We start from the raw sequence: 22,174 nt of genomic DNA, 5'->3' as shown, positions 1-22,174 counted from the left end.
AGACAGCGAGAACATTTTCTTTAACGATACTTTAACGATACGGAAACCGTTAATGTGCATAGTAATACCTAAATAAAATACGGCTCCGCTTGTCAACGAATCAAATCAAATGAAATAAATTAATCCACAGATTAATTAGATCAACGGGTAACATAAATACTCGATCATTTTTCTTACTTTTCCATTATTTTATTTCGTAAAACCCTCTCCGTATATCCGAAAATCTCGTCAAAGTCCAATTGAATTTTCAGGAAAGAATTTCATTGGATGATAAAAAAAAGTAAAAGAAAAAGAAGAAGGTATATATATATATGTGAGGGGGAAAAAAAAAAAGAAAAAGATACGAAAAAAAAAAGAAAAAAATAGGTAAAGGTTAAACAGAATTAAAGGTAAAAAAAAAGAAAGAAAGAAAGAAAGAAAGAAAGAGAGTGAAGGGAAACGGGGTTCCCGAAGATCCTAAAGTGGTTGGACTCGATCGAGAAACGATAGGAAGGAGAGAATAGAACTCTTAGTAGCCCATCGGGGTTGCCCCGGCCTCTCGAACATCAATATCGGACAAGATCAGAACTTAAGGCAATTGCGCACTGATACAACAAAGAGCATCGTCTAACGCGGTTATATGTCTCGTAAGCGAAACTCTATTGCTATATCCCATCTCTCCCAGTCCTCTTTCTCTCTCTATATTGGCCCTTCTCTCGTTCTGAACACAACTACTCTCTCTCTCTCTCTCTCTCTCTCTCTCTTTCTCTTTTACGCATACACCTATACACACTAACACATTTACCTATACACATCCTTCCTTCCTTCCTTCCTTCCTTCCTACCTTCCTACCTTTACCTTTACTTCCTTCTCTTCCTCTCACCCCCCCCCCTCTCTCTCTCTCTCTCACACACTCTCTTTCTCTATCAATACCAACCTAATCTACTTTGCTAGCAAATAGTGTTCACGTTCCCCAGACAATGCTTCTCTTCTCTTCTATTCTCTTCTATTCTCTTCTCTACCCTTCTCTTCTCTTCTCTTCCCTTCCCCTCTCTTCTCTTCACATCTTCAGGTCTCTCCGTCTTCCTCTCAGCTCCTTTAACCCCATCACCATCCACGTACATATCTACTCGATATCTACTCCAACTAGTATAGTTCGCTACAGTTTCCGTGTTTCATGAGTTTCGTTAATCGCTCTCATCCTCTATTGGTGGTGGTAGTAGTGGTGGGGGTAGTGGGGGTGGCAGGGGTGCTCTCTTCCTACATTTTTCTTTTATTTTCTGTTCTTTGTTTTTTTTCTTTTTTATCTTTGCAAGAACAATGTCAAGGAATTTTAAAGAAAAATTAATTGTTTAGTTGTCTAACAAAAACTGAAACAAACCAATCAATCAATCAATCAATTTCTATTCTTGTCTTGTCTTGTCTCTTTCTCTCTCTCTTTTTTTCTCTCTTTTTTAATCAGCTGTAAAAAAGAAGCGGAACAAGGAGACCCTTTCTTCGTTTTTCTTTTTTTTTGTTTTTAGGTTACTTTTTTGTTCCTAACTTTTCTATCATATTTCTTTTGTTGTCAACGAGGTTAAATTCTCCTCCGTAACTTTTGTCGAGTAAAAAATTTCTTAAACAACAACAACAACAACAACAAAAAAGAAGATAATGGAAGAAAATGAAATCCCATCTACATCTGAACGTCGAGTTTTACGTGAGTAAAACAACGTTTCACATCGAAATCATTGTTAATAATAAAGAATGAAGAAAAGAAGTTAAGGAGAAAGAGAGAAAGAGAATAATTATGAATTAATAGACAAGGAAACCGACAAAGTTTAGCTTTTGAAGATAAACAACATGATACTGACTTTACCATGTGAACATTACTCGAGTGTATAACATATTCACATCGTTTTCTAAACACACGGGGGCCCAATGTTGCCTTAAGCTTCGCTTTCTCTCAGTGCAGTTAACGTGGTAAACAATACAATGAGGTTTTCCTGAAATTGTAGAAATCAAATGAAATGTAACAAATGCAAAGTGTTTTTTAACAACATTTGACTTTGTAAAAAATAATTACCACTAGTTTTAAAATTAGTTTAAAACTAAAAGTTGAGAATTTGTCGAATCGAATTGTTATCAGAATTTATGATGATTAATCATGATGATTCATTGATTTTTACATTTTTACATTTTCCAGATGTGTTCTCGAATAATCTCAGTCGCCATAGGATGTCCTTTTATGCGGATTTATCGTTCATGGAATTTCAACTGGAAAAAAAAAGAAGAGTTAGTATTAGGAAATTATTTCAAAGAGTTTTGAATTATCCTAAACCGAAATATCGCAGTAAAAAATATCGCAGTAAAAAATATCGCAGTAAAAAATCTCGATCGATGTGGGGTGAGAAACTATTGTACAAACACTTGTTCAAATTCGTCCTGATCTTTTAAAAAAATATATATTTATTTTATAGAACATACTAAGTTTGATAAATATTCGACGAAAACAACGTGTCCAAATTGTTTGTATTACATTGAAACCAATGTAAAACATTACAACACTTGTATGACACATTTGATAGCTATTACTTTACTACCAGTGTGGTAAGATATTCATAAATTATTATAGTAAGTATAGTAACAATATAAACCCCCCCTTCCGCTAAATTTGTATTCATTTCAAACAGTATGTGCGTTTTGCCGTATTATTCTCTCAACTTTAAAGATACTGTACACAGTTGCCCAAGGTGTCAAATTTATTTAGGGACCAAATTTTCTGAAAATTTAATTTCCTTACACGATTGATTGCAAATAAAGATAATTGAGGAACGATTTAAATCAAATCAAATTTGTTGATTTATAAATTGTTTGTATAATTACATATAATTATATATACGTGTATGTATATATATATGTAAGATTTTATTTCTGTAATGTCGATAATATACCGACGGGTCAGTTTTGTTTAGTCGGTAACGTAGAAAATTATCCACTTTTGATAATATAAAAATCGAATTATCGATAACCGGTAAAACAGATTTGTCTCTGTTTTACCATTGGAATGACTCGAATGATAACTTAAATATTTTTTAATTTGACCGCATTTAACTCTTTCTTCTTGAAGTATAAAACGTATAAAGTGGCGTTAGTGGATCCACCTTAACAGAGAATCGGTGTAATAAGAAGATCCTGAAACTGCCAGTCATTCGATAATTCAAGCCCATTCTTTTGTGTTTCACGTCATACTTAATGTTATAGAAAACAATTTAAAAAAAAATAAAATGGGATCTGTACGTGTAATCAACAGTGAAAGTCAATTTTATAGCCAATTGACTGGTGCGGGTACGAAATTGGTCGTTGTAGATTATACAGCTACGTGGTAAGTTTTCAAAAGGTTATAGTTTTCCTCATTAATTCCACGTATTACAAATATTGAAAAGAATTTTTTTTTTGTTTTTTGTTTTTACTAATTACGACAATACCTTAATTATAACTATACATACATACATAACAATCTAAAAAATTGGTTGCATTTAAAGTTTTATCGACCCATGTGACATATCAAAATATCATGAAAGTATGAAATTTATTTAAAAAAAGAAAAAAAATATGCAAATATTTTCAACATGATAAATGTGTATAGATTGATGTTATTATTCGTAGGTGTGGACCATGCCAAAGAATCGCACCGGTATTTGAGCAATATTCTACGAAATATCCTAACGCCGTATTTCTCAAAGTAGACGTAGACAAATGCGCAGAAATTGCAGCTTCCCAAGGTGTCAGTGTAATGCCTACTTTCATTTTCTATCGCAACCGAACTAAATTGGGTTCCTGCCAAGGAGCAGATCCAGCTGGACTCGAATCAAAAATACAACAATATTATGGAAATGGTGATACCGAAGAATCAGAGAGTTCAGTTACCGGACATGTACGAAGTAGTGATAATGCCTATTATCATATATTTGGAATGATATTACTTGCTGCAATTCTTTTATACTGGAATAAGTATCAACCAAACCAATAAGAAAGTTGCGGTAACTTTCTTTCAGTGAATTTTAACATTTCATTGTCAATGCATTTATTGGCTTTCGAAACAAATATAGTTTTGATAAGTGGCAAGCGTTGATGATTTTTCTAGCCTTCCATGAATCTTACATTCGATATTAAACATTCCATATATTATTCTATTAGTACTACGTATTATTTTTATCTATCTTGTTTTTATATTTTAGATTTTATTTTATTTTTACTTTAAACGAACATTTAAAATAAATTAAATGAATTTAAAGTAATAACATATTATTGTACAAGTTTTGTTTTTTTAACAATGTGTAATTAAAGTTATTCTAATTACACAATAATAATATAATAAAAGCTTCATTTCAAATAATATTATGTCAATTATTAATTTGTTTTTATTATACAATCCCTTTGGATGATAGATAATTTGGTAAAATGTCTTTACTTTGCAGATGGATTTAAATACATTCATTGCTAAAACGCAATGCGAATGTTTAAATGAATCAGATGACCACAACTTTGTTCAATGCTTAACAACCGATGATGGATATCTAGAGAGCGATTGTGATGAACAATTAATATTATCTATTACTTTTACTCAAGCTGTTAAAGTACATTCCTTAAAAATCAAAGCACCAACAGATTCGGGCCCAAAATATGTGAAACTTTTTATCAATCAACCCAGAACTATAGATTTTGATATGGCAGACTCCAATACTAGTGTCCAAGATCTTACGTAAGTATTTTTCATTTATTATATATTATTATTTATTCATATAAATAAATACGTATGAAATTTGTTTACAGATTATTGCCAAAAGATATTGAAGACGGAAATCCAATTCCCTTGCGTTACGTGAAATTCCAAAATGTACAGAATCTTCAAATCTTTATAAAAAATAATCAAGCTGGAACTGATACTACTAGAATCGATCAATTGATTATATTTGGATCACCAATTTCAACAACCAATATGGGTGAATTCAAAAGAGTAACTGGTAGAAAAGGAGAAAGTCATTAATAAAGTATGTTGGAAACAAGTGAATTCAAAAGAATTGTACTCTAAAATAATAATTGACCATGGCTACCTACGTACAGATAATAAATGTTAAATATTCAATTTAAATATTCAATTTAAAAAATTGCATATTACAACAATTTACTTTACGTTGATACGAGAAAAACGTTTCATGTATTATATTTTTTATTTAATTTCCTACATATTGTTTAAAATATTGTATAAGATATCCTACTGAGATATATAAACCTAATACCAAGGTATAAACCTTTCTTATTCACATATTCTCAATAATATTAAATTGCTTTGAAATATATTTTCAAGAATTCTATCTTACTATTTGTGAAAGAAACAATTGTTCGTAATAATGACAAAAATAAAACTATAACTTACATCTGTATATGCGTATTTTATTTGTTTCATTTTAATTTAATCATATATTTGTGCCATGGTCAGCCTATACTGAAAAATACGAAAATTTATGCATTTTGTTGTATTTATATATTGTATTTGTAAAAAAGAGAAAATAAAATCAACATAGAAATTGCTCAATTAAAAATCATATAGTAAATAATATTTCTAAAATTTTCTATATATATATATATCATTTATAAGAATTATAATTAAAACTGTGTATATATATGTTGATGTATTCTTTTTTTTTTTTGACGTAACAATTAAAATATAAAAATGTATTCTAATTTTGAAATGGAATATACAATAGAAAACCTTAATGCAACTACTATATTACAAGAAAAAGATTTTTTTTAAAAACTATTTAATAATTCTTATAAATATCTACACACAAGTTTTGTGAATTCTCCAAAATCCTCCACATCTGCAAGCACGTGTCCACCTTTGATCCCATGCTCTGATGGCAGCTGTTCTTGTCATATTTTGAACTTGAACTTTACCACCACATCTAAAAATATATATATACTTTTATATTATATACATATTCAAATTGCATATGTGTGTGCAACTTATTACAAAATACCTTGTACACTGTTTAACAAGAAGCGGTTGTTTTCCAAGATATAAATGTCGAATGGTGTCTACTACTTGTCCGCTATGCATACACCCCTCCACAGGATTTAATTCAGGTGTATATAGCAATTGTTCAGGTTCTGTGCCATACTCTAACTAAATTCACACACACCCCAACATAATAGAATTATTTTAATATTTATACAAAAATATATAACGTGCTCATAATTATGAAAGTAGTCTAAGTCAAAATTAAGAAAGAAAAAAAATGAGTTTATCAATAATTTCACGTCAAATTATTTTAAATTAACTTAATTCAATATAATTTTAACGTTATATATAATTGTTAAATAGTACTTGTTATTTCATATTCATTTAGTATTCAATATCTATAAGTATCTTGAAACCAACAGATGACTTACAAAATTAGACCACTTTCATATATATATAATTATAAACTTATATATATTGTATATAAATAAAAGAAGAAAAGTTTTTTAATTACTTGCAAAGGAAGACTTTGGTAAAAAACTGCTGGCGATGTTAAAGCAGTAATACTACTGCCTTGATGTAGCTGAGGTATCATTATTTGATTTGGTAACAAACAACAATCATCTGAAATCAAATAAACCATTGACATACTTCTGTTAATTTTAACTTATTTTATATCTATTAAATAAATATATTATTTACTTATTTACAATCCAAAATTATCGATAAATATATCACTTCTTTGTAATCACTATATATATTTGTAATACTTTCTTTTTGTATTATTTTTAAGCTTATTATATTTTCTAAATAATTCTAATAAATTTAATATCATTTATATATATATAAAAAAAATATAAAACTAAAAATAATTCTTAATCTAAATTTGACATATTTCTATTATCTTTTACGCATCATCCTTCTCGATAGATTTAATTTCTAATACGGGTGGTCCCGAGTTATTTTCATTCATTTTAACTGTACAAACATCTAAACTTTTTTTTTTGCTATCAGATTCATCAAGTTCTATAAATACTTCAGTTATTTCACATTTCGGACTTCCTATTTCGGCAATAAAATATTTCTGTTCATTCTGAACTGATTTTTTATTATCTTTATCATCTTTTTTATTATCTTTCTCATCATCAGTATTATTTGGTTTACTGTTAACAGAATGATCAATCGTAGATGGTATAAAATTTTCTGGGAAAAATCTTGAATGATCCTTGCTTAAATCCTTTTCTTCATTATTTTCTTTATTTTTCTCAGCTTTCTCTGCCTCTCTTATCAAATCAATAAAAAATAAATCTCTCGGAGACATTGGTGATTTTGGTGATTTTGGTGATTTTGGTGATGATACGTTATTTTTATCTTCTTCGAATGGTGTAACAGTAACTAATTTCAAATAATCTTTTATAGAATTTTTATCAACGTCAGTCTCTCCTATATTGTCCATTGTTAATTCGTTATCATCATTTTGTTCTATAGTATTTGGACTTGTATTATCTGTGTTGTTTCTTGACCTTCTGTGAATTACCAAAGGTGGAAGATCACTTTTTCTTTTAGAATTTTTTCTAATAACACCACCGATTACTTTGGAATCGTTAACATTTTTCTTATCAAGATCTTTTTTATCTACTAACGATGAATTAATATCAATAATTGTTTTATCATTATTTTTATCCACATCTACCATTGATCGAATATTTTTACTTATTAAATGTTTATGACTATCTGTTTCATCCGAACCGTACGATCTTCTCTTTATATTGCCATAGTATTTATTTTTTATATATTTCCAAATATACATGAAAAATGATGTAATCAAAATCCAAACAATTAACGCTACTATCCAAAATAGAACAGGCCAGTATTTAGGCCAATGATATAGTACGGAAGATGAGTTACACAACGCAAATATCAATGGGCACATGATAAACCAAAATCCTATAAATGTGCAACACATAATTATGTAAAAAAATGACATTCCAAGTGATCTTGAACATAATCGAACACTTGTAGATCTTTCGTTTTCTCTCGATATCATTTTATGTTCATTTAATGCCATTGAATTTTTGTGTTTGAAAGCCAGTTTGTTGTTCATCGGATACACTTTCTTTATAACGCAATTATCTACGTATATAAAAATTTAATTACTAACTCGCGAATAAACTACACTGTTTTATTAACAATTATATATGACAATTTTTTTTAGTTAATATTTATACGTGTCGAACGATCGCTTAAATTTATATGCACTGAATCAAGAAACTTTCCTTTAGTTTATATATAATGAGATAGGAAGTGGTATCTTTATCTTACTTCCTACGGGCTAATGTATATTTGATAAAAAATAGTGAAGCAACTTATATATATATATATAAAATATTTTCTTAATTATAACTAGATAAGCAGAATATCTAATACGATTTCTTCATATGATTAAAATCATTTATATGAAATAAAACTTACCTATCAAACCGTCATCTATTTGTTGTTGCGTTTCACCATTAGGTTGTACAAGTTTGGACAATAATCGAAATAACAATGCCAAGACATCGAGATTATCAGCACTGCGTAGAAAAACTGGCAAACACAATGGTCGAAGAAGACCCCAAATCCTTATGATGACCAATAATTCTCTTATTGTGTTAAGTGCCTTATGATCTTTGAGTAATTCGTACTGTATTAAAAATAAAATATAACAAAAAAGATTGTACTACGTAGAAATGAAAAAAATTGTTTAAATAAATAACAAAGATAAGTAAGATAAATATACTAACACCGCCACTTTTCATTTGCATTCGTTGTTCAGGAAGTCGAGCTAAAAGATTTAACGCTAAATCTGCAACCCATTGAATTAATTGTTGTAAAGATTGCAAGGTGCTTGGTTCAACCGTAAATTCTTTTGGATCAAGATGTAGAAGTACCTATAAAACAGTAGAATATATTATTTTATTCATTAAAAAGTCATAAAATTTATAACGCAATAAGAAAATATACTTTATCTACGTCGCTAATGGGTTCTGTAATTACTGCAGCCAAACTTTCAGCGGGTCCCTTATCATGTGATATTAAATCCGATGGTCTTAACAATGATTTGAAAGCTGTTGCCACCGAATGTACCATAAGTAAAGAAGATAAATCAGCAGCTTTGTTTTGACCGGATACTATCATTCTATAGATAAATATTAATAGAATTAATTTGTTTTTTTCTGTCATACTATATGTTGAATTGATATATTTTATAATTTAATATATATATATATAATATACCTATACAAGGATGTTTTAATAGAAAGAAATTGCACATAAAGGTACTGTTGTATGGGTTGTGTTTGTCTCGTATAAGAAACATCTAATCGTTCGCACAATGTTTCTATCACTGAGCCTCTTAAACACAAAAGTACATCCAACCAATCTAAACCAGTAACTAAACAATATTCCAATAATGTACAAGCATAAGTGATTGTTAATGATGGTCCTATAAGCATAAATATTACAATAAAAATTATAATCATATAATATATTTGTAAAAATGAATTTTTAAACAAAGAATATTATGAAAACATACCTCCCTCAGGTAAAAGTTTATATAAATATAAACTCCCATAAGTATCGCATGCTAAGAGTACACATCCAAGCCATGAAATATCCATGTGAGCTAAGGATGTTGAACTTTTGAAATATTTATTACTAGGTTCATCTTGTCTCCATGCCATATTTAACGATGAATATGATACTTCCTTCAAACAATCACGATTGAAACAATGAATTGAAGAATCTGCTAATGCAACTATAACATAACTCGGTGGAGGTAAAGTTGTAACGATGGGCAATTTGGTAGTAGTTATTGCTGTAACCGGTGATTGACAACGATATTGTGACTGATGTTGCCAAACCTATATAAAATATTTCATATTTTAATTTTTGTTATTTTTCTTTATATAACTATAATCATTGGGATAAATGTATACATTTACGTACCACCGTTTTAAATGGTTCCAAAGTCTTTGGCTGAAATAACTTATGAACTGGTTGTGACTTTTCTCTTAATTCCCATACTTCTACGAAACCACCATTTTCACTATTTGCTGCAACTACTAAAGAATCTGCATCTTCTCTTACAACAAACTTAAGATGCGTAACATTCGTACCTAAAAGTATAATATTATTTATATTATAATTATATTTAATTAATTTATAATTATTATTTATATTATAATTATATTTAATTAATTTATAATTATTATTTATATTATAATATAACATATTATTAATTCATATACAGATTAATCAAAAGATTTAACTTACAAGTATTATCTTTAGGTGCTCCATCTTGTAAAAAAAAGCTTGGTAATGCCTGCGACGTAATTGTACATTTCTCATCGGTTTTGCGTACTAATACTCTGTAACATCTAATTGGTAAACAAATACTACCACTGCTAACAGCTACCAAAAAATGTCCATCTGTAAGAATAAACAGTTTTTTATAAATTGTAAAATTATCTAAATAATTTAATATTGTATTAGAAAAAGATATTAATAAATATATATACTTTTCCCATAACAAAGATCAACGGATGTTATTCTATGCCGAGTACTGCCTAAGCTTTCGGTAGATGAACATATAGGATTTTGAAAGTCTTTTGTAATCATTACAGCGCCGACCATTCCTGTTGTCGAAACTACTAATACACCTTCAGCTGCTCTGCCTCCAAATTGTCTTACAGAAGGAGCGAAGGGTAAATGACTGAACTTTTCGCTGTAATGAAAACTATCTCTTTTTTCAGCTACTAAACCAGTCTACAAAAATTATAAAAAAGATTGTAAAATATAATAAACGCACATGGGATTATATTCTTGATAATTTATATTATTCATTACGCCTCAAACCTTTTTCCCATTGTGAAACCAAGCTGCGCCTAATATGTGTTCGCCAACAAAACAAGTACAACCTATTAGCGTCCAATCATTGAGAACGTGGTCTTTGAACGTCCACAATTGAACGTTTCCAATTGAATTAGCAACCACAAGTTTGTCACCTGGTAAGTCCCATTCTAATGCTGTAATTGAATGCTTACTGGACAACACTCTAAAAAGAGAGCGAATAATATACAATGTAATATTTATCATGGAATGCATTTTGATTTTTATCCAACTTACTTGTGAACGTGCCAAGGCATATTTAAATCAACAACGTAAACATGAGAACCCCATGTTTTACCATTGTTATCATCTAATTCTGTAACTGTCGTAAATGCAGCGATATTACGACAAGACAATGTACACAATGATTGTCCATTGTAAAGACTAAAAATTAAAATCAAATTAAAATGTCATAAAAATGTTTATGAATAGATATAATTATTAAATAATTGATAATTTAAATCGATGAAACATACCTTTCTTGATTAGAGAATGATTTAGATAATGCTTTCCTATTAACAGTATAAAGCAATTCCATTTTTTTAATGTAGGATTAAATGTTTCTAACCACTAATTATATATCAACTATAAATCTAAATTATAGGAATGTAAAAAACTATATATACTATTGATAAATAAATAATGTTGCATAATTATAATTAATTAAACAATTAATAACACGATAAGTATTAAAAAATAACATAAACGCGTCCAAAACATCCAACGTTATGTCACGTTAACCTCATCACGCGTGTAATGAAACCTGGTGGATAATCGACAAACTAGCATAGGATATAAAAGAACTAGTTTCAAATTCCTAATTTAATTTTAATATTTCTTTCGTTCCTTTTATATTTTATATATTATATTTTAAGGCTTTACACATATTGATACGAATATTTCTTATAAATATAATTAATAATTAATCATTATTTTAATAATTAATCAAAACGCGCGAAATATTTAAAATTCAAACATTAAAATATTATTGGTTAAATTTTGGCGCATAATTTTAAATGGACGAATCACCGAAAATTCAAATGTAGTAGTATATCGTAGTATATAAATAAAAATAGAATATAGAATTGAATATTTATAATTAGAGAGAGAGAAACAAATAGTTTTATTTATATAATAATGTTTATACGCACAACATAATAAAAGTTAAAAAAAACGAGAGAGAGAGAGAGAGAGAAAAAGAGAGAGAAACGCGGGTGTATTGCGATTTATCGTTGTTTTCAACTATCGAGAAATCTCGATCGAGAAATTGTTAACTTCGTCTGACGTTTCTCACCCCCTCACCATCAACCTCTTTTCCGTCGTTTTAACATCGAAAAGTTAATAAATCAAATTCACAGAATAATTATACGCAATAATAATAAAAGTGCATAATCGATCATTTAAAAAAGTTTATTTCGAAATTGCACGGAAATTTAACCTATAGATCATTTCCGTTGTCCTCCAATCATCAGATGAAGCCATGATCTTTTTCAGTTCACTTGACATAGCACGATTTTATACACGTCTATTATCATTTACCAATTAAATTAATATTTCATTATAATTAATCTGTTTTTTTTAATCGTTTACGTAAAGTATACAAATTGTAGTGTATATTATTATTTCATCTACTGAAGAAGAAACGTAATTTGAAATGATCACTCTTCAATCACATAATCAGGTTTGTATCTTTCATTCGAATGATGCAAACTTTTTTTTCTTTTTTAATTTATTATCTTATAATTATTTTCTTGTTTGTTTTTCTTTGTTTTTTCTCTTTTCCTTTCGTGTATCTCATTAAAAAAATATATAAAAATAAATATCTTATAAAAAGTTAACCTTAAATTATTGGAAACAGTATTGTTCATTGTAGATGTCATTCATAAGTTTTTTATGCTATAACCTATCTTATAAAATGTTTGTTTTTTTAATTATACAAAAAAATGTTTTTGATTATTTTTACACGTTTTTTGTTTTTTTTTTAAATGTTACCGTTTTAAAAATGATCTTTGTTTATTAACTTATTTATACAACATGCATATACAAAAATTCTATAATATTTGAAATACATTTAAATACGATGAAATATATGAGATTTTTTAAATACACAATTTGTATAGGTGCTGTTCCATCTGACACAGTTAACATCGAGCATTAATCCTAGATTTGTACCATTCGTAGTAAAAGAAGAAAAAAAAAGCAAACTCATTCATAGGAATGAAGATCTTTGTTTAGACAGTTTTGTCGAGGTAATTTTCTAAACATATTGTTACATATTTCTACCATCATTCAAAATGTTAGTAATCATTTATATTAGGATATTATATATTTATACATTTTTATATATTTATAGGTAGCAAAGAATTGTAAAAATTTGCCAATACTCAAATTAAACGTCAACAATATAGCAAATATCTGCGGAACAAAAAATGATAACTTATGGTTAATATTGGATAATATTTTTCTTAAAACATCCAAGAAATCTTTAAGAATAGATTCCAAATGGAACGTGTCATATACATCGGGAACTAATTTTACTGAAAATAAAAGAAAATTTCCATGTTCGGAACTTACACAATCTATGATTTTACCAGCAATATATTTATCATTTAAAAAACAATATAAACCATTTCATAATGTATGGAATATAATACCGTCAAATTGTAATGTGCAAGTACGTTCTTTTAAAACAGAACGTGACATCAAAGTAACGTATAAAAGGAATCCATCAGTATTCACTAGGATGAAGGAATGGTTTGATTCGTTTGGTCTAGCCTCGGTATGATATATTATTTATTATTTTTTTTCAGAATTACTGTGGTAATAAATATATTAATTTAATTTATTTAGGATTCTCATAAGACGTCGTTTCCCAGCGATCTCAAACCACAAGATATAGAATTTATGAACAGGATTTTTGCAAATATGAATGATATTACTGGTGAAACAAAAAAATCCAAAGTTGCGTTTGCGGAAGGATATGCTTTAGGTTTACAAGCAAAAGTTAAGAATCGCAAGGGGTGGTTAAAATTCATTAATTGGTTAACGATAGCATTGTTGGTGCTCATCATATGCTTCCCTTGTATGCATAATAGATTATACTATCTTAAACTTCTTTTAGAAAAATGTATTAACATATTTTATTATATTAATTTCACATAGTTATCAACCTGGGAAGTGTATTTAGATTTTCATTTAGTAACAAAAGTGAAATTGACCCAGAAGAAATTCATTTTACGTTCGATGACATCAAAGGAGTGAGTAATTGCAACGTTATTTATAAACAAAAAAAAAAGAAACTATCGATTAATGTCATTTTCAATTGATTTTTACTATATCAATCACAATTATTTCCCATTGAAATGTGCAGGTTGAAGAAGCTAAACAAGAATTGAAAGATATAGTGGAATTTCTTAGAGATCCCGATAGGTTTACTTCATTGGGTGCAAAATTACCAAAAGGTGTATTATTGGTAGGTCAACCGGGAACTGGAAAAACGATATTAGCACGTGCAGTAGCTGGCGAAGCTGGCGTACCATTTTTCCACGCAGCAGGACCCGAATTTGATGAAATTTTAGTAGGACAAGGTGCACGTAGAGTGAGAGATTTGTTCAGTATGTGTTACCGATTAAAAACAAATACTATTTTTAAATAATATCTATAATATCTTGATAACAAAATTTTCATTAATCGTATTTCCTTTGCAGAAACAGCTAAAGAAAAAGCACCTTGCGTGATCTTTATCGATGAAATTGATTCTATCGGTGCAACGAGGACACCTTCTGTCCTTCATCCATATGCAAATCAAACTATTAATCAGTTACTTTCTGAGATGGATGGGTAAATTTTCTATTAATTTTGAGTTTTTTTTTTTTTTTTTTAATAATTCTATAAAACACGAACTAATATAATTTTGTAAAAATTTGTAGGTTTCATCGAAACGAAGGAGTCATTGTATTAGGTGCTACAAATAGAAGAGATGATTTAGACAAAGCATTATTGAGACCTGGTCGTTTCGATGTAGAAGTTAATGTTCGAATACCAGATTACACAGGACGAAAGGAAATCTTAGAATTATACTTAGCAAAAATTATGACTCGTGATATTGATGTAGACTACTTAGCAAGAGGCACAACTGGTTTTACTGGAGCAGATATAGAGAATATGGTATTTAGAATGATTTGTTAGTTTTTATAATCACATTGTTATTTATATATATTTAAAGATTATTTATTACTATGCAATGCATTTATAATTCTAATCTGATTCTTTGATGACCTCTTATATTTGTAACAGGTTAATCAAGCTGCTTTACAAGCAGCAATACTTAATTCAGATTACGTAACTATGAAACATTTGGAGTATGCGAGAGACAAAGTTCTTATGGGTCCAGAAGGAAAATCTAAAATTCCTGACGAAGAAACTAATCGTATTACGGCATATCATGAAGCTGGTCATGCATTAGTCGGATTATATACAAAAGAAGCAGATCCACTCCACAAAGTAACAATTATTCCACGAGGACCATCTTTAGGACATGTAATATATAAATTTTATTGTATATTTAATAATGGGTCTTATTAATAATGATTAATAATACATATGATATATATATTATTATATTTTTTATATATTGTAGACTTCATATATTCCTGAGAAAGATAATTATCTTACAACCAAATCCCATCTACTGGCTAGAATGGATTGTTTGATGGGAGGACGTGCAGCTGAAGAATTAATTTTTGGTCCTGACAAAATTACTACAGGAGCAGCTTCAGATTTTCAAGTATACATAACAATTACATATTTTATTTTATTCATATTTTACTAATAATTATATATTTTGTCTATAGAATGCTACAAAAATAGCAGAAACTATGGTACAAACGTACGGAATGTCTGATAAAGTTGGAGTGAGGATGTACGATTTTCAAAAAAATTCTAATTATGCTCCCAGTACCAACGAAATGCTTGATAACGAAGTTAAAAGACTTTTACAAGTGAGTAGAAATAAAATGATGATTTTCTATAGGTGTATTAAGAATTGTGATAAAATATATATTATTCGTTTATATATTTTAGGATTCGTATGAACGTGCTAAGAACATATTGAAATTGCATGCTAAGGAACATAAACAATTAGCAGACGCTTTAATCGAATATGAAATATTAGATTCTGATGAGATAAAAGCTATAATAAATGGAAAAAAAATTAGAACTGAAACTCCAAATAAAAAAGCAACAATTATAGATGTACCTAATAAGAATGTACCTAATCCAACAAATAAGGGATTATTAGATGTACCTAATAAGATGTAATTAATAATATTCTAAAGTATGACTTTTTTTTGGTGGAAATTGAAACGATCTAGACACAATGTACCATATTATCCCGTGGATATAAAATTTAAGAAAATAATTTCATAAACTTCAAATGAAGATGTGTTAAATTTTCAATTCCATATCAAAAAGTAAAAAAAAAAAAATTCATTCTGCTTGATATTTCTTTGAAACACGTTACATCTTTCATATCCACCTCTTTTATTGGATTTTCTTTTTTTCCTGTATTTCTTTCTACAACACTATTGATTTCCATTACACTTAATTCGTATTCTTTTTTTTTCTTTTTTTTTTTTTTTAAGACTTTATAATTGGTAAGTAAAATAAAATAGAAAAGTAACAGTAAAATTTTTTTATATTATTATTAATATTTTTCAGGAAAAAAAAATGATTAAAATAAATTCTATAAAAAATATCCTTACACACAGAAATATTTTTAAAAAGTAATATTAAACCAATTATAAAGTCAACCGGATTAATAATCCTAATATATATTTACCACAGGATATTGTGGTGCATGAGATAATTAATAATATAAGAAGTTGTATTATTTGAAATTTGTGGCTACTTTTTTATGTTATTATTATCATAATAATAGTGGTGTATTCACCACTTCCAGTCTGTCTACATAATAACTTGATTATTAGATTTAATAACATGCATTAACTTTTGTCAAGTTATTACTGTGTCCCCTCTTCTTGTACTAGATTATCTTTAATACAATAAAAGGAATGTTCTTTTAGAACAATACGTCGGAGATATCAAATCATTTTTGTCTCAATTATATTTGATTTTTAATATTACTTCATTTTTCAATACACACACACATACTTCATATTTGAAAATATCTTTCTAAATAGTAATATTAATATCGAATATAATGTACTTACTTACTTACCTACATTTATTAACAAAAACTAATAATATTTAGGCTGTACAATGTTAACATTTTATTTATCATCTCGCGTATATAGATATTATAAATTATACAAAATTATAATACATATATATATATGTATCTTATATTTTGTATATTTTCCTACCTATTCTCTGACACTACAATATATATATATGTTAATATTACAGATTTATAATATTGCCTAAGTTCTATATTTAATACACTGTCATCGTGCAAATTATATATTTCTGGAGCTTATTAATCCTAGAAATAGAATAGATCCTTAGCAGATCTTTTATAAAGATCTACATTGATTTTTAATAATAAATCCTTTTAATTAATTAATTTTAATGAAGTTTTAATTAATTACTTTAATTAATTAATTAATTCATGACAAATTATTAATTTAATTTAAAAAAAAAAGTAAAATGTATTTTATATAATTCGACGTTTAATTTTAAGTACTATGAAACGAAAAAAAAAAATACTATGTAAAGAAAATGACTCCTTAAATTGCAATACTTGGTGTTTGTTTTAAATTGACCAACTATGGTGTCATTATAGAGTTGTTTCATTTAAAATACACTGCATTCACGCATTGAACAAACATACTCAGAAATAATAAAATAATCTAAAATTTGATAGATGATAATAATTAATAAAATATCAAAACTTGTGGTAGGATTAGTAAAAGGATACAAAACACATTGTTATAATTTTTTTTGTTTATAACGTTTTCTAAAAAAAAGACTTTTTATTTACAAAGAAAAGCGAATAACAAGCGATACTTGAAAAACTCACTCAATCGGAAGACCGCTTTTTCCGATTGTTTGATTTTATTCGCTTGCCATTCGACGGTACAAAAGATCAAGGAAATTTCTTTCTTTTTCATTATCTCATTTAATATTAATTATTAATATTATCATTATTATTATTATTATTATTATTATTATTAATATTAATATTAATTATTATGGTTTTTTTTTGTTATATACTTTTTTTTTGTAATTTTTTTATAATTTATATCTATATATATATACGTATATATATATGTATATAGATGTGTATATATATATATATATATATATATACGTATAAATATATAGAAGAATGAAAGAATCTTCTTGATAATATGATATCGTTATAAACCAATTATTTTTCAAGAAATATATATATATATATATATATATACATATATATATACATATACATATACATATACATATATATTTCACCTGCGCGATCATTTTGTTTTGTTTTGTTTTGTTTTTATTTTTATTTTATGTTTTTTTTTTTTAAAACCTTTTTCTTTTTTATTTATACGATATTTCATTAGATTTATTATCTTGATGTGAAAATAATGCGATTGTCGCAAAAACGCAGATAGATCACTCCTGGCAAGATAACAATATCAACGTTACATTAATATGTATGTCAGTAAACGTAAACACACATCGAATTTTTTGTTTGTTTGTTTGTTTGTTTGATACTAATTATTTTCTCTCTTCTTTTCTAATTTTCCCTCTCTCTCTCTCTTTCTCTCTCGCATACACTCTTTCTTTATTTCTTTTATTTTTTTTTATTTCAATACAATATATCTCCCCCCTCCCCTCCCCATTCAACCCCCTTCTCATTCCATACCAAAGGTGTTTTTATTTTCTTGTTTCGTTTTTCTTTTTTTATATCCGCGTATAAATTCAATTTTATGCAATTTAATTTAACAAAGGAATTAATCAAGAGTGACTGTAATTATATTTTTTGTTTTTTGTTGAATGTTCATTGTTGTTTGAAGATCTAATTATAATTATAAACCGATTAGAATTTTTTTCTATGTATATATATATATATATGTAATATGCGTGTCCTGTGTGGCCTTTTTTTCTCTTTTTTTTTTATCTTTTGCACATCGATCAAAATCATTTGTAAATTTATTGCATTCTACGATTCTTCTCTGATATACAATGACTCAGGAAAGTATTTGAACATTTGCAAAATGATGCATTTTATGAATTATAATAAGTATATTATATAGAAAACTTATTTACATATTATTATTATTGGATGGAGGTATGACTCTGTAGATTATACAGGTATAGTTTCAAACAAATTGAAATATATATACAATAGTTATGATTTATTTCTTACAAACGTAACTATTGTATATATATTTTGATTTATTTGAAACTATACCTGTATAATCTACAGAGTCATACCTTCATCCAATATTAATAATATGTCAGTAAATGTTCTATAATATATTTATTATAATTAATATAAAATATATCATTGCAAATATTCAAATATTTTCCTGAGTCACCGTATGTATTTATGTAATATGTTATGTATAAGTTCACTGATCTACCCCATGCAATACTATTGATATCTAATGTAAGTAATAGTTTTGTTTCTTTTTTTTTTCCTTCTTTCTTTCTTTCGATAAAACCATTTTTCTCCTTCGAAATTTGCAAATATACTTTGAACCCTTTGCACTTGTTCCTTCTGTGTCGAGTGTGACTTGACATCAATTTTAATCTCCAAAAAATGATTGTACACTTGTAAATTACAAAATGCAACAACAATCGTATAAATAAAACACATTATTTCATTATGAATTTGTGTTTCTCTATTCTTTATTATTTATTTAAAATTTGATTTTAATTTATAATAAATTTCAAATTTAAATATCTTTAATAAAAGCAAGCGTTAAGAATTGTTGATAACAAAATTGAAATATAATTCGCAGTGCATAGGGTTAAACTTTGGAAAAGAAAACACTTAAGATAATTATCTCTAAATCCTAATCGAACAATAAGTTAACAAATTTATCGCATTGAACTTTCTTTAACATATATATATATATATATATGTATATATATTTTGTTTAAATAAAATCTTATAAAACCAACCAATCGATAGATTTATATAAAACAAAAAAAATATTTATCGTTAGATTTTTTTAAATGGGCCAACTATCGAAGGAGAAAATGAATACGCAATGTGTGATATTACAAGACGTAAATTATTGTTATACTATCTTGAGATAACAAAAACGATCTTGTCACGCTACAATCACATACTTGATTATTTATTACTTTCAAAAAAAAGTCATTAATAGTCTCTCTTTCTTTTTTATTGCATTAGAATAATTTTCGTGGCAGTTTTGTCGAAAACATTTCTTTTTTCAAATAGTTACTTATTTTTTTTTTTTTTTTTTTTATATATTTCGGACAAGATCGTCCCCCTTCTCTTTTTAAATATAACTTTATTTATTTAGTGTTCTTTTGCAAATATATATATTTTAAAACATGTATTGATTTTTTTTGTGTGTGTATATGTATATAATGTGTATATATGTACGCGTGTGTTCGTGTATTAATTTTCAGTTGTTGCAAATAAAATCTAATTATATATCTAGATACAAGTATTTGTATATATATATTTATATATATTTATTTATATATGTATAAATCGATTCGAAGTTATTTTTCGTACATAAGTTTTTTTTTTTATATATATAAATTTTTAAATGTTTCCAAATATATCGATCGAATGTACATTAATTAATAATCGTAGTTGAACTACGAATATAATACTAATCACAATAAGGTAAAATATAAATATCGAATAATCGTCGAAATATATTAAATGTATATATATATATAATTAATATATAATAATCATATTATATATAATAATAAAATAATATAATATAATAATTATATATAATAATAATATTATATATAATAATAGTAATATTATATATATTATTTAAATTAATATATTAAATGTATATATATATATATATTTTTTTTTTTTAAACTTGTATCTAGATAAATAGAAAAAGCACGTACGACAGTACGGTAAAAACCCTGATTATACGATTATATTGAATAACTTCTAGCTAAATCGTTTTTGTGCGTGTAACAATTAATATCATAATACGTGTTCCTTACTTATATTTAATTACAAGTAGCAGTTTCTTTTTATTTTATTTTATTTTATTTTATTTTATTTTAATTTTTTTTCTCTCTCTCTCTCTCTTATAGAAATTCACAAGATTTTCGAGAATTGGTCGAATGTTTTGTTAAATACTTTGCTTATATATTTCTCACAACAAGAATATTAATTCGTAAGTAAGTAGTTACGTTTGTGAATATAAATCCGGTTTTATTTCCTTTCATCTTTTCTCGAATAAGATCTTCTTTCTCTTTCTTTCTTTCTTTCTTTCTTTCTTTTTCTATCACGATTTATTCGTTAATTATATTAAATCCTTTTATTTTATTTTATTTTTATTTTTCTTCTTTTCTTTTCTTTTCTTTTCTTTTTCACTTTTCCTATCACACATACATATACTACTTGATTATTAATCAGTTTAATATTTGTACAAATATAATAAACTTTACTTTTTAATTAATAACTTTAATTTTTCGTTAATGCAATAAAAACAATCGTATTCGAATAATTTTTTTCGGTTGAGAACAAAAATGAAGGGGAAGAAAAATAAATATAAAAAAAAAAAAAAAAAAAAAAAAAACATCCATTTATTTTCTTACACAATTCGTTGTCGAATTTTGCAAAATGCGTTTATCATTGAAAATAATTGAATAAAAAAGAAAAACAAAAGACACTTTTTAACTAATGTAAGATAAAAAAGAAATAAATCGTCTATCAAATTTAATTCATATTTTATTTCGTACCATTCAATCTGTATGGTTCTTACTTCATTTTTCAAAATTATTTTATTTATCTTTCATAATAATTTCTTCATATCGAATATAATATTTGACGTAATCATCGTTTGTAATTGTTATTAACAAATAATTTGATAATGATCGTGCAATTTAAAAAGAATAAAATAATGATTGAAAAGTATACGCTTTAGTGCTTCTTTTTATCTCATTTTTTTTTCCTTTTGTTTTGTTTCTTTTTTTTTAATCAACCTCTTAAGAACATTTATTAAAATTTGTTTAGAAGAAGAAAAAAAAAAAGAAAAAAAAGAAATCATATAATTACATAATTTAATA

At 26.8% G+C, this 22,174-nt stretch overlaps 4 protein-coding genes and 1 long non-coding RNA gene across 5 annotated transcripts; 2 read left to right on the top strand and 3 right to left on the bottom strand.

Annotated features, from left to right (window-relative positions):
- Window positions 1-1,316: 1,316 nt before the first annotated feature.
- On the bottom strand, window positions 1,317-2,220 carry LOC122513400. The gene is made up of 3 exons (XR_006302747.1): window positions 2,045-2,220; window positions 1,833-1,964; window positions 1,317-1,349 (listed from the first exon to the last, which is right to left on the bottom strand). It is a non-coding gene; the product is annotated as an uncharacterized LOC122513400 (long non-coding RNA).
- Window positions 2,221-3,077: 857 nt separating this feature from the next.
- LOC122513399 (thioredoxin-like protein 1) lies at window positions 3,078-5,405 on the top strand. Its single transcript, XM_043629728.1, has 4 exons — window positions 3,078-3,343; window positions 3,628-3,895; window positions 4,440-4,723; window positions 4,795-5,405. Exons 1-4 carry the CDS (start codon window positions 3,246-3,248, stop codon window positions 5,006-5,008), a joined length of 864 nt encoding a protein of 287 aa, XP_043485663.1. The 5' UTR covers window positions 3,078-3,245; the 3' UTR covers window positions 5,009-5,405.
- A 235-nt stretch (window positions 5,406-5,640) lies between these two features.
- LOC122513397 (mediator of RNA polymerase II transcription subunit 16) lies at window positions 5,641-11,669 on the bottom strand. The gene is made up of 14 exons (XM_043629726.1): window positions 11,389-11,669; window positions 11,150-11,296; window positions 10,880-11,078; window positions 10,543-10,789; window positions 10,298-10,453; window positions 9,971-10,140; window positions 9,558-9,885; window positions 9,260-9,467; window positions 8,987-9,161; window positions 8,767-8,913; window positions 8,456-8,666; window positions 6,498-6,607; window positions 6,003-6,148; window positions 5,641-5,927 (listed from the first exon to the last, which is right to left on the bottom strand). Exons 1-14 carry the CDS (start codon window positions 11,448-11,450, stop codon window positions 5,804-5,806), a joined length of 2,430 nt encoding a protein of 809 aa, XP_043485661.1. The 5' UTR covers window positions 11,451-11,669; the 3' UTR covers window positions 5,641-5,803.
- Window positions 6,878-8,255, bottom strand: LOC122513398 (uncharacterized protein PFB0145c-like). The gene has a single exon (XM_043629727.1). The coding sequence runs from the start codon at window positions 8,085-8,087 to the stop codon at window positions 6,891-6,893; it is 1,197 nt and encodes a 398-aa protein (XP_043485662.1). The 5' UTR covers window positions 8,088-8,255; the 3' UTR covers window positions 6,878-6,890.
- Window positions 11,670-12,175: 506 nt separating the features above from the next.
- Window positions 12,176-16,347, top strand: LOC122513407 (ATP-dependent zinc metalloprotease YME1L). The gene is made up of 12 exons (XM_043629745.1): window positions 12,176-12,593; window positions 13,033-13,161; window positions 13,266-13,691; window positions 13,763-13,994; window positions 14,075-14,169; window positions 14,283-14,526; window positions 14,620-14,752; window positions 14,842-15,079; window positions 15,209-15,451; window positions 15,552-15,698; window positions 15,766-15,912; window positions 15,995-16,347. The coding sequence occupies exons 1-12, from the start codon at window positions 12,567-12,569 to the stop codon at window positions 16,229-16,231; spliced, it is 2,298 nt and encodes a 765-aa protein (XP_043485680.1). The 5' UTR covers window positions 12,176-12,566; the 3' UTR covers window positions 16,232-16,347.
- The last annotated feature ends 5,827 nt before the right edge of the window (window positions 16,348-22,174 follow it).

The sequence above is a fragment of the Polistes fuscatus genome, unplaced genomic scaffold (genome assembly GCF_010416935.1).
Source record: "Polistes fuscatus isolate 324 unplaced genomic scaffold, CU_Pfus_HIC Scaffold12, whole genome shotgun sequence".
Lineage (NCBI taxonomy): Eukaryota > Metazoa > Arthropoda > Insecta > Hymenoptera > Vespidae > Polistes > Polistes fuscatus.
This window is presented reverse-complemented; position numbering and strand designations above follow the sequence as displayed.

Bases quoted from the DNA above. Each gene is read 5' to 3' on its own strand.
- LOC122513399 (XM_043629728.1), top strand. From the start codon at position 3,246: ATGGGATCTGTACGTGTAATCAACAGTGAAAGTCAATTTTATAGCCAA. The intron at 3,344-3,627 runs GTAAGTTTTCAA...TATTATTCGTAG, and splicing joins GTAGATTATACAGCTACGTG to GTGTGGACCATGCCAAAGAA. The intron at 3,896-4,439 runs GTACGAAGTAGT...TTTACTTTGCAG, and splicing joins AGAGTTCAGTTACCGGACAT to ATGGATTTAAATACATTCAT.
- LOC122513398 (XM_043629727.1), bottom strand. From the start codon at position 8,087: ATGAACAACAAACTGGCTTTCAAACACAAAAATTCAATGGCATTAAAT.
- LOC122513397 (XM_043629726.1), bottom strand. From the start codon at position 11,450: ATGGAATTGCTTTATACTGTTAATAGGAAAGCATTATCTAAATCATTC. The intron at 10,454-10,542 runs GTATATATATTT...TTATTCTTACAG, and splicing joins TGATCTTTGTTATGGGAAAA to ATGGACATTTTTTGGTAGCT. The intron at 9,886-9,970 runs GTACGTAAATGT...TATTTTATATAG, and splicing joins TGGAACCATTTAAAACGGTG to GTTTGGCAACATCAGTCACA.
- LOC122513407 (XM_043629745.1), top strand. From the start codon at position 12,567: ATGATCACTCTTCAATCACATAATCAG. The intron at 13,162-13,265 runs GTAATTTTCTAA...ATATATTTATAG, and splicing joins GTTTAGACAGTTTTGTCGAG to GTAGCAAAGAATTGTAAAAA. The intron at 15,913-15,994 runs GTGAGTAGAAAT...TATATATTTTAG, and splicing joins AAGTTAAAAGACTTTTACAA to GATTCGTATGAACGTGCTAA.